The 12,575-nt window shown below is 37.7% G+C and overlaps 1 protein-coding gene across 10 annotated transcripts in view; it reads left to right on the forward strand.

Annotated features, from left to right (window-relative positions):
• The window catches only part of ELF1 (E74 like ETS transcription factor 1), a 106,210-nt gene that overhangs the window by 81,783 nt on the left and 11,852 nt on the right, over positions 1-12,575 (forward strand). For all 10 annotated transcript variants that reach the window (XM_010344938.3, XM_074387804.1, XM_074387805.1 and 7 more), the window contains 2 exons: positions 7,952-8,132; positions 11,239-11,346. In XM_010344938.3, coding sequence (XP_010343240.1) covers positions 7,952-8,132; positions 11,239-11,346 — 289 coding nt within the window. The remainder of the gene's footprint in view (positions 1-7,951; positions 8,133-11,238; positions 11,347-12,575) is intronic.

A 12,575-nucleotide genomic window follows, 5' to 3' on the forward strand; every position in this document is an offset into this window, starting at 1 on the left:
AGACTCACGGGAGGAGTAAGGCTCCAGACCCCTCTCAGTGTTTTCTTGCCTCAGTGCAAAGACACTGCATGAACTACTTGAAGGTGTGCCCATTATGTACTGCACCTGCCTTTAAAGAGTAGTGTCCGCTCTTGGAGAAATGCTAAAGACTAAATTTAACTTGCTTTTTATTTTGGGAAAATATTTCATAGATATTTCATTTTAAGCTATTTTATAGAGGATTTTGACAGGATGTTTCACAATCAGCATCTACCAGATTGAGTTCTGCTGTTAGAGAAACTTGGCAAACAAGTTATATGAAAGTTTTTGTTCTTTTTGATACCCAAAACCCTGATGAACAAAATTATTAATAAAGTTGGAAGAATGATTCATAATTTCTGAAATATCCATGTAGGACCTTGGATTGTTGTGGTATATTGAAGGAACAAGCAAGCCCAGTTAGGGGAGTCACATACTGTACTGCTTACATTGGTCACTTGCCTTCTCTTTTTAACTTGATGGTATTGCCACATACGTGATCAACCACAATAAGTGGAAACTGTATTGTAGACAGTGTTGAAATTTGGGGAACTGCCTGACTCTCTTCTGCTAAAACTGGTTTGAATATTATTATTGCTGCAAAAATGTTTGCTAAAATTTTGCTTTCAACATATATCCTAAATTCTATAATTAATAGAAAGGGGAAATCACTTGGGAGCTATTAAGACCTTCCAGAAAGTTACAAAACAATTGAAAATCACTTTATCGCTACAGTTTAATTTTCTATTAGATATTGAAGCTTTGGAAACTCTGATCTTTGATAGATTTTAATTCCAGGAGATCTTCCCTCTCTTGTCCCCATGGTTTGTGGTTTATTTTGGTTCTATTCCAAAGCCAAAGGGGAAAATAATCTGCAAGTGACAAACAGCAAAAGATCTAATAATATAAAAATATAATTGTTTGGATTACTAATATCTCAGATCTTGGCAAGAATAATTAGAGCTAACTCAACTGAGGGAATGCAGTTTTGAATGTTGTCATTCTTCAGAGCAGTGGTCCTGCAGCCTGGATGCAAATTGCACCCACCTGGGGAGCTTTAATATCAGGCTCTGGTCACACTCCCAAATAGTCTGATTTATTTTATCCTATGTGGGATCAAATATTGATATTCTTAAATGTTTCTCCACGTGTACAGTGAAAATTGATAAGCACTGGTAGAATTTAATTAGATTTCCTGATTCAAATAAAAGATAGGAAAGATGCTTAATTTAATTATTTAAATGATGAGAGATTTTAGAAGTGTTTGGGAGGTCATTTTTTACAGTCAAGTGGAATGTAATGTTTTTGTTAAGGTGTCAAAGAAGCATTGAAACCTTCATTTCTTTTTTTGTTTGTTTGTTTTCCTTGAGATGAAGTCTCGCTCTGTCATTCAGGCTGGGGTACAGTGGCATAATCTTGGCTCACTATAACCTCCGCCTACCAGGTTTAAGCTTCTCGTGCCTCAGTCTCCTGAGTAGCGAGGATTACAGGCGCACACCACCATGCCCAGCTAATTTTTATATTTTTTAGTAGAGATGAGGTTTCTCCATGTTGACCAGGGTGGTCTCAAACTCCAAACCTCAGGTGATCTACCTTCCTCGACCTCCCAAAGTGCTGGGATTACAGTTGTGAGCCACTGCGCCCAGCCGACACTTTCATTTCTTAAAAGCAGGTAACATCGTATTGCTAACTATTAGGAGTGTGGCTATTTTATGAATATCTGTGATCTTCCTGAAGCCCGTTTTTTTTGTTGTTGTTGTTTTGTTTTTTGAGATGGAGTCTTGCTCTGTCGCTCAGGCTGGAGTACAGTGGCACGATCTCAGCTCACTGCAGCCTCCCCTCCCAGGTTCAAGCAATTGTCCTGCCTCAGCCTCCTGAGTAGCTGGGACTACAAGTGTGTACCACCACACCCGGCCAATTTTTTTATATTTTTAGTAGAGACAGAGTTTCACCGTGTTAGCCAGGATGGTCTCGATCTCCTGACATTGTAATCTGCCCTCCTCGGCTCCCAAAATGCTGGGATTACAGGTGTGAGCTACAGCCCCTGGCCAATGAAGCCATTTTTAAAATAAATCTTGGGAAACGATCTGTTTGAAGTTGTGTAGAAATAACTGAGGTGGGTAAGATTTTATGATCTTCAACAAAGGAACCTGAAGAATAATATCCAATCTCAATTTGGAAACAATGAAAAGACTAGTTTATAGAAGTTACTTCAGGCAGAGGGAGCAAATCGTCAGATGATAGACTTAAAGCAAATTAAATTAAGTTCTGTTATTGGTTGAATTGTGCATGTGTACACACACACTCCAATTCACATATCGAATTTCCAGCCTCAGAGTGTAACCTATTTGGAAATAGGATCATGGCAGATATAATTAGTAAAGCAGTTATACTACAGTAGAGAGGAGCCCTTACTCCACTTCCTGGTGTCCTTATAAAAAGGTGAAATTTGGGCTGCGTGCCATGGCTCACACCTGTAATCCCAGCACTTTAGGAGGACGAGTTGGGTGGATTGCTTGAACTCAGGAGTTTGAGACCAGTCTAGGCAATATGGAGAAACCCCATCTGTACAAAAGATCTAAAAATTAGCCAGGCATGATAGCGCGTTCCTGTAGTCACAGCTACTTGGGAGGCTGAGATGGAAGGATCACTTGAGCCCAGGAGGCTAAGGTTGCAATGAGCTGAGACTGCGTCACTATACTCCAGCCTGGGCAACACAGGGAAGGGTGAGATCACACCACTGCACTCCACACTGTCTCAGTTTAAAAAAAGGTTGAGGGCCGGGGTGGGCTTGGATTTGGACATAGAACCCATGTAAACCTGAAGATCAGCCATCTACAAGCCAAAGACAGAGGCCTGGAACAGATTCTTCCCCAACAGTCTGCAATAGGAACCAGCCCTGCCAATACCTTGATTTCAGACTTACGGCCTCCGGAACTGTGAGACGATACGTTTCTGCTAAGAGACCCAGTTTGTGGTACTTTATTGCAGCAGCCATAGCAAACTAATATAAGTCCCAATATTTTACTTATTTAAAAAATATAAACCTAGAAAAATTCAGCATTTGAAATTTTACTATTTCTTTATTTAAGAGGTTGGGAACCAGTTCTCTGGAAGGAATCGTAGAATGTGTGGTTATAGAATTCTTAGGTTCTTGGTGACTCAGACTTTAGCTAGTTACTAGTCAGTCCAGTTTACAAAGCAGTTTATCATGAGCCCAGATCAGCAGCTGGAGTTTCAAGAGTGTGCATTTTCCTTCTATGTATGGTAGTAGAGGGGGAAGAGTCTTTCTAGTCACCTGAGAGGTGTTACCTAGATGTATTTTGTGTAAACAGATTCAAGCCTCTTACCTAATGCACACATTAGCACACTCTACCCAAGCTGCAGGAGCCAAATAGATTTGGATAGGGAAGAATATTTTGGTTTCATTTGGGTGAGAACTGCTCCTGTGAATTGCATTTTACATGCCTGTTTCTGACTTGGTAGGCGACCTTACTATCAGTGGATGAAGTGATGTGCCCTGTTCCTCCCTTGTACATAGGATTTTTGCAGCATAAAAGTGCTTAACTCTGGGCTAAGCTTTGTTAGAAGACCAGGAGCTTAACTGAGCTCTTTAGAAGAGAAGAAAAGGAAAAGTGTTTGAACAAGTGCGTGTTCATGCTAGGTTGGATTACATCTCTACAATTTACCTGTCAACAAAAGGGAAAGGGAAGGCTGTACTTTGCTTTGGACATTTTATGTATTTTCTCTATTATGTGTGAAGTGTATTTGTGTGAGTTACAGTATAATTTTTTTTCTTGTTTCTTTTTTTTAGTGACAGGGTTTTGCTATGTTGCCCAGGCCGAAGTCGGTAGCTATTCACAGATGTGATTATGGCACACTACAGCCTTGAACTCCTAGGCTCAAGCCATCCATCTATTTCAGCCTTCCAGGTAGCTGGGACTAAAGGCACATGCCACCTGTGCCTGAGTTCTATAGTATAATTTTTGAACTTCCTCCCAGTTTCTGTTTTAAAATTTGTTTTAGTGTTTGAACAGCCAGTTACTTTTCTAGCTAGCTTCCTCTTTTCTGAAACAGGAAGAAACATTTTGAAATAAAACGATCCAAATGTGTTTTGGGGTTATTAACCATAAATTTCAGAACAGAGCATTCTTGAGGGCAAGGATATTTAGTATCTATGATACATATTTAATTTAGGTAATTAAATCCTTATGATAGAAGTAATATCTAACCTGTGTGTAGCTCTGTAAACATTAATTTTGAAAGACTGAGGCTGCTTAGTTATAATAAAACCATAAATAATATTTTAAATATAGCAGGCTTATTTAAGGAAAATACCAAGGTGCCTGGCATTATTATCTATGAGCAGGAACTTTTTCTTACATTTAAGAAGATAGCTTGAACGTGGGAGGCAGAGATTACAGTGAGCCAAGATTAATAGAGAAACCTGGTAGACACTACCTTAATACTAAGTGAGCAAAATTAAGCCAACCACAGAGGCATGCACCTGCAGTCCCGGCTATTTGGGAGGCAAATGTGGGAGGATCACTTGAGCTCGGGAGTTTGAGTCCAGCCTAGGCAGCAGAGCAAGATCCTGTCTCAATAAATAATATGAATGTAAATATATATTAAAAATTAATATCTCTAGCAGTGGGGGAACAGATAGATATTTTAGACCCCCCCTGACATATTTGAAAGGACATAATATTATTTCTTTAGTATTTCTACCAAAAAGGCAAACTGAATCTAATTATAAGGAAATACACAAACCCAGATGGGTGGACATTCTACAAAACAGATGACCTGTACTCTTCAAAAGTGTCAAGATTGTGAAAGACAAAGATCAAAGAACTTCTTAAAGGAGATGAAACTGTTTCAAGTCAAAGGGTTTATTAAGAAACATGATATTTACTAAATGAAACCTACAACCAAAAAAAATTTTTTTTAACTTTTTAAAGGGACATTAGTCAGGTTTGTCAAAGATCAGATGGTTGTAGTTGTGTGGTGTTCCTTCTAAGGCCTCTGTTCTGTTCCATTGGTTTATATCCCTGTTTTGGTACCAGTACTATGCTGTTTTGATTATAGTAGTCTTGTAATATAGTTTGAAGTCAGGTAGCATGATGCCTCCAGCTTTTTTTTTTTTTTTTTTTTTTTTTTTGCTTAGGATTGTCTTGGCTATGTGGGCTCTCTTTTGGTTCCATATGAAGTTTAAGGTGGTTTTTTCCAGTTCTGTGAAGAAAGTCATTGGTAGCTTAATGGGGATAACATTGAATCTATAAATTGTTTTGGGCAGTGTGGCCATTTTCATGATATTGATTCTTCCTATTCATGAGCGTGGAATGTTTCTCCATCTGTTTGTGTTCTCTCTTATTTCCGTGAGCAGTGGTTTGTAGTTCTCCTTGAAGAGGTCCTTCACATCTCTTGTTAGTTGTATTCCTAGGTATTTTATTCTCTTTGTAGCAATTGTGAATGGCAGTTCACTTATGATTTGGCTGTTTGTCTATTACTGGTGTATAAGAATACTTGCGATTTTACAGGGACCTGGATGAAACTGGACTTTCATCCTGAGACTTTGCTGAAGTTGCTTATCAGCTTAAGGAGATTTTGGGCTGAGACGATGGGGCTTTCTAAATAAACAATCATGTCATCTGCAGACAGGAACAATTTAGCATCCTCTCTTCCTATTCAAATACGCTTTATTTCGGAAAGCATTCCCTAGATAATAAATGGTGTTGGAAAAACTGGCTAGCCATATGCAAAAGCTGAAACTGGATCCCTTCCTTACACCTTATATAAAAATTAACTCTAGATGGATTAAAGATTTAACCATGAGACCTAACACCATAAAAGTCTAGAAGAAAACCTAGGCAGTACCATCCAGGACATAGGCACGGGCAAGGACTTCATATTAAAACACCAAAAGCAGTGGCAACAAAAGCCAAAATAGACAAATGAGATCTATTAAACTAAAGAGCTCCTGCACAGCTAAAGAAACTATCCTTAGAGTGAACCGGCAACCAACAGAAAAAATTTTTGCAGTCTACCCATCTGACAAAAGGCTAATATCCAGAGTCTACAAAGAACTTAAACAAATTTACAAGAAAAAAAAAAGTGGTCGAAGGATATGAAGAGACACTTTTCAAAAGAAGACATTTATGCAGCCAACAAACATATGAAAAAAAGCTTGTCATCACTGGTCATTAGATAAATGCAAATCAAAACCACAATGAGATACAACCTCACGCCAGTTAGAATGGCGGTCATTAAAAAATTAGAAGACAACAGATGTTGGAGAGGATGTGGAAGGAATAAGAATACTTTTACACTGTTGGTGGGAGTGTAAATTAATTCAACCATTGTGGAAGACTGTGGAGATTCCTCAAGGATCTAGAACTAGAAATACCATTTGACCCAGCAATCCCATTACTGGGTATATACCCAAAGGATTATAAATCATTCTATTACAAAGACACATGCACGTGTATGTTTATTGCAGAACTGTTCACAATAGCAAAGACTTGGAACCAACCCAAATGCCCATCAATGATAGACTGGATAAAGAAAATATGGCACATATACACCACAGAATACTATGCAGCCATAAAATAGGATGAGTTCATGTCCTTTGCAGGGACATGGATGAAGCTGGAAACCATCATTCTCAGCAGACTGACACAAGAACAGAAAACCAGACATCACATGTTCTCACTCATAGGTGGGTGTTGAACAATGAGAACACATGGACACAGGGAGGGGAACATCACACACTGGGAGGAATAGCAGGGAGTTGGGGAGGGATAGCATTGGGAGAAATACCTAATGTAGATGACAGGGGTGATGGATGCAGCAAACCACTACCACGGCATGTGTATACCTATGTAACAAACCTGACTGATCTGCACAATGTACCCCAGAACTTAATAAATAAATAAATAAGTGGACAACAGTGGGACAACTGGAAATTTGAATAATGTCTAAAGATTAGATAATAATACTACATTAATGTTATTTTCCTGGTTTTGATAATTATGCTTTCTTTGGATTAGGTAGCATTTTTATATCTAGGAAATTAACACAAAATATTTAGGGTTAAAGAAGCAATATGTCTAATGCTTTCGAACACATCAGAAAATAATCATATAGGAAGAAAATGATAAATAGATGTGATTAAATGTTAGAACTGAGGGAATATGGGTGAAGGTTGTATGGGAATTCTTTGTGCTGTTTTTGCAACTTTTATAAGTCTGAGATGATTTCAGAATGGTAAAGGAGATAGTAGTTTAATGAGTTTTGCCATTAATTAACTGATTTTTAAGTACGTTGTTAACCCTCACTAGATTACATTACTCATCTATATGACTTACATTAAATTGTAAGGGTCCTTTCTAAAATTCTGTGATGTTATAACTAGTCATTAGTAGTAATAATTTATACTCTTAATATAGCCGTACTTGAAAAGGACAATAATGGAAAATGAAGGTTAATTTTCACACTTAAGTCAAAAGCTGTTATTAAAACATGGCCTTTGTGCCAAGTGACAATGTAATATTAAGCTCACAGATTGTTTTTTTATTTTGCCAAAGAAACTTTTACTGAGATTTTATTTAATTAACATTTTATTTGTATGTTACTTCTTGGTTTATGCTTTTGCGTTAATCATATCTTACTCATTTTTAAATTTTAATGTCATTAAAAGTACTTTTATAGGATTACCCAATGAAAACTTAGTGGTTAAAACACAGTATTAGTAATGAAGGTTTATTTGGTTGCAATAGATATAATTACCTAAAGCCTAGAAGGATTGTAGAGATACAGCCTGATGATCTAAAAACTAAATTGATTGGCTAGTATAAAATAGTTTTGAGCAGTATTTAACAAAAACAAAACTGTGTTAATCTTTTGTTTTCATTTACCTCTCCCTGACACCTCCTAGCTTGGTGATCCAGCTATTTTTCCTGCTGTAATTGTGGAACATGTTCCTGGTGCTGATATTCTCAATAGTTATGCCGGTCTAGCCTGCGTGGAAGAGCCCAATGACATGATTACTGAGAGTTCACTGGATGTTGCTGAAGAAGAAATCATAGACGACGATGATGATGACATCACCCTTACAGGTGCGTGTGTCTCCACCCAATAGGACCTTGCTGCACCACACTTTAGTCGGTGTCCTCATCCTGAGGTTGTGGGGCATAAAACACCCCTAACTTGGTTTTGAACTTTATTACTTGCAGAAGCTAGAACCCTACATGGAGAAGAAAATTACATTTTCTGTTTCATCTGCTGGACTTTGTCGTCTCCTATTTCTTCTTTCCTAAATATACTGAGATGAATGTGATAAAACAGGAGGCATGTGTAAAAGGCACCAGGTCTACTCAATTCATCAAGTCTTCACTGAGCATTTTTTTTTTTTAATAGAGATAGGGGTGTTACTGTATTGCCCAGGTAAGATGCAGGGGAATCATTGAGCCCTCACTTGAACTTCAGGGCTCAAATGATTCCCCTGCATCAGCCTCTCCCGAGTAACTGGGACAACGGTCATGCACCACCCCACTCAGCTCACCTGAATACTTTCTTATGTGCCTCCCTCCATATTCCTGTGAACAAAATGAGTTGTTTGTAGGGAAAGAGAGAGGAATATTCTTTTCTTACCACTTCCACGGGAAGCGAAATAGTGGGCCATGACCCAAATGTAGATTTCTTTTCTAGTTCAGTCAGAACTAGTAAGACATTTTAAACTCAAAGAGTAGGCCACACAATGTGAGATTGTAGTATTGATACTTTCATCACTTCGAAATTTGTACATGCTTTCTCTTTTTGTGCATTTACATTCATATATCTTGGCCAGGGATGTTGTGAATATTTGAGAAAACTATTTGGAAGCAAATATTTGCATCTTTATTCATAAAAGAAAGTTTATCTGAAATAGGTATGTTGAGGTATATCTGTAAATTTCATGGTGGCAAGTACTGGGCCTGCCTTGTTCTCAGCTTTACCTTAGCATGTAACAAATGCCTTATAACCAAATAGTAAGTCTAAAGGTAAGTTCTGGTCTATTTAGGAAGTTAATATATGATATAGTAACATTTTAAATCAAGGGAAAGGAAGAATGACTGTATCCATCTGGTGGGGGAGAAAAAAGGTTAGATTCCCACCTTAATCATGCTCCAGAACATCACGACTAAATCCCAGACTGATTTTAAATTTTAATATAACAAGTAAAGCCATCTTTTAAAACTTTAGAAGACATTTGATTTTAAAGTAACAAAGGATTTTCTAAGGATAAAAATTAAGAGAAAAGGATGGATTGACTTGGATAACAAATATTGAAAACTTGATCAATTTATGTTGAAAACCAATATAACTGAAATAAACAGGCACATGACAAATAGATAAAACTATTTACATCTTATAGGGTAGATAAAGTGTTAATATTCCTTGAGACCAGGAATTCAAGACCACCATGAGCAACATAGCAGGACCCTGTCTCTACAAAAAATTCTAAAAATTAGCTGGGCATGGTGGCCTGAGCCTGTAGTCCTAGCTACTCGGGAGGCTGAGTTTGCAGGATTGCTTGAGCCTAGGAGTTTATGGTTGCAGTGAGCTAAAATTGAGCCACTGCACCCTAGCCTGGGAGACAGGGTAAGACCTTGTCTCAAAAAAAAGCAAAACCAGGCTGGGCGCCGTGGCTCACGCCTATAATCCCAACACTTTGGGAGGCTGAGGTGGGTGGATCACAAGATCGAGACCATCCTGGTTAATATGGTGAAACCCTGTCTCTACTAAAAATACAAAAAATTAGCTGGGCATTGTGGTGTGTGCCTGAAGTCCCAGCTACTTGGGAGGCTGAGGCAGGAGAATTGCTTGAACCCAGGAGGCGGAGGTTGCAGTGAGCCAAGATCATGCCATTGCACTCCAGCCTGGGTAACAAGTTGCCTCAAAAAAAAAAAAAAAAAAAAAAGCCAAACCAAAAAGATTTAATGATTTTGTGAAATTTGAGTCTTATATTAGATTGTATTTTGAGCTGTCATCAGAATACATAATTTTTTTTTTTTTTTGTCTTGGCAAAAAAAAAATAAACTTGAATTTTATCAAGCTTCTAGATAGGACTACTCAATTACAGGGAATATAGAAAAACATGTTAACCTACACAAAAGGAATACAGTTGGCAAAGTCCAAACTATGGGAAGCCCTACATGAATACACAGCCTGATTTCTTCAACAAATAAATTGCAAAGTAAAAAAAACTAGGGAGATGAATGGCAACTCAGAAATGAAAAGAAAGTTAAGAAATGTTGTCAGTCAATCGAAATATGCAGACTTAATTTTATTTAAACAAAAAATTGTCTTGTTTGTCCTTGTACCACCCCATTTATGATTTTTTTAAAGACAATTGGAAATTTATATGCTAGTTGGCTATTTAATATTAAGGAAATATTGATATTTTTTTAGTGTAGTTTTTTTTTTTTTTTTTTTTTTTTTTTTGAGACGGAGTCTTGCTGTCACCCAAGCTGGAGTGCAGTGGCGTGATCTTGGCTTATTGCAACCTCCACCTTCCAGGTCCAAGCAGTTCTCCTGTTTCAGCCTGTAGCTGGGACTATAGGTGTGTGCCACTATGCCCAGCTAATTTTTTTTTTTTTTTTTTTTTTTTTTTTTTGAGATGGAGTTCTGCTCTTGTTACCCAGGCTGGAGTGCGATGGCGCGATCTCGGCTCACCACAACCTCCGCCTCCTGGGTTCAGGCAATTCTCCTGCCTCAACCTCCCGAGTAGCTGGGATTACAGACATGCGCCACAATGCCCAGCTAATTTTTTGTATTTTTAGTAGAGACGGGGTTTCACCATGTTGACCAGGATGGTCTCGATCTCTTGAACTCGTGATCCACCTGCCTTGGCCTCCCAAAGTGCTGGGATTACAGGCTTGAGCCACCGCGCCCGGCCCAATTTTTTTGTATTTTTAGTAGAGACGCAGTTTCGCTATGTTGACCAGGCTGGTCTCAAACTTCTGACCTCAAGCAATCCGTTTGTCTCGACCTCCCAAAATGTGGGATTACAGGCATGAGCTACTGCACCTGGCCAGGTTTAGTATAATTTTATATGTTTATAGTTTATGTAAGCTAAAATATTAAATAATTGTATTCTAGTTCTAGAGATAAGCAGTGTGTGAATTTCAGAGTAACAGATGTCTTGTGGCTAATTTAATTTTCTCTTTAAATGTGTTGCAGTTGAAGCTTCTTGTCATGATGGGGATGAAACAATTGAAACTATTGAGGCTGCTGAGGCACTCCTCAATATGGATTCTCCTGGCCCTATGCTGGATGAAAAACGAATGAGTGTGTAAAGTTACTCTTGCCGTCTTTCTCTATTAGATAGTAAAATCAAGAGATTAGAAATGATGTTATATATATTTTTTGTTACAAGCACATTTTTAAGGTATAGTAGGAATTGAGGTACCTTTGCAAAAACATACAGTTAAAAGGTGACATTTTAATTTGAGAATGAAGCCTTTAGGAACAACAAAAAAGTAGTTTATTAGTTATCAAACAGTAGATCATGCTAAATTTCTTCTCTTAACATATTGATGAAAGTATTAGAGTATCAAGGGCCCAAATAAAATTTTACTAACACATCATGGCGTAAAATTCACTGCCACATTATTGATCTGCTTTAAAATTCATGTTCTGTGGACTTTTCTGACAAGAAAGCAAGCAGATTCATAAATTATTACTAAATCAGTCCAAAATATTGAATATTTGCTATATTCACAGCAGCAATAATTAGGCAGTAACATGAGATACAAATGAGCAGATATTGTTTCCTTCCTCAAGCTTACAGTTGAATTTTGAAGACAGGTACTTAATGTCAATAACTACAAAGCCAAAACTAAAGGCCGCAAGAGTGAAAGCAAATTGCCCTAGAAGCAGTGAGTATTATAGCTGAGAATCTCAGAGACTGGCTTCATTGAAGGAGTATTCTGACCTGGGCTGTAAATGACAAATAAGCTTTTACTAGGTAGAAGAGACATGAAAGGGCACTCAGGCTAGAAGGAACTGAGCCAAAGATACAAGACACAAATCTGTTTTTAAAAAAATGAATGAAATATTTGAGATCAAAATGTTTTGGTGTGGTTGAAATATAAGCTTTATGGTGGGTAGGAAATAAGATAGAAAAGGTAGGTTTTGAGCTAAGTTACAGAAACTTTGTAAGGCATGCTACAGAGATCAGTTGTGCTTATGGGTTTTTTTTCCCCTATGAACTACGGAAAAATACGTCAATTTTTTTTTTTTTTTGGCCTAATTTTCAGGGTGTAAAGTTTTTGTGTAGACGAGTATGGTCAAGTCAGACTTAGGTTTCACAAAATAACTTTCACAGCTGTATGAATAATGAAGAGGAGAGATAAGATAGGCTGGTAATAGGAAGTCAAGTAAGAAAGACGTTGAAATAGCTCAACCATGCCTGGGCTGGTTTAGGGTACTTGATTTAGGGAAGAGAAAGTAAAAAGCAGGAATAGATTTCAACATTTTATTTCTACTTTAATCTTCTAGTCATAATAGAAACAAGA

The sequence above is a fragment of the Saimiri boliviensis genome, chromosome 16 (genome assembly GCF_048565385.1).
Source record: "Saimiri boliviensis isolate mSaiBol1 chromosome 16, mSaiBol1.pri, whole genome shotgun sequence".
Classification (NCBI taxonomy): Eukaryota; Metazoa; Chordata; class Mammalia; order Primates; family Cebidae; genus Saimiri; species Saimiri boliviensis.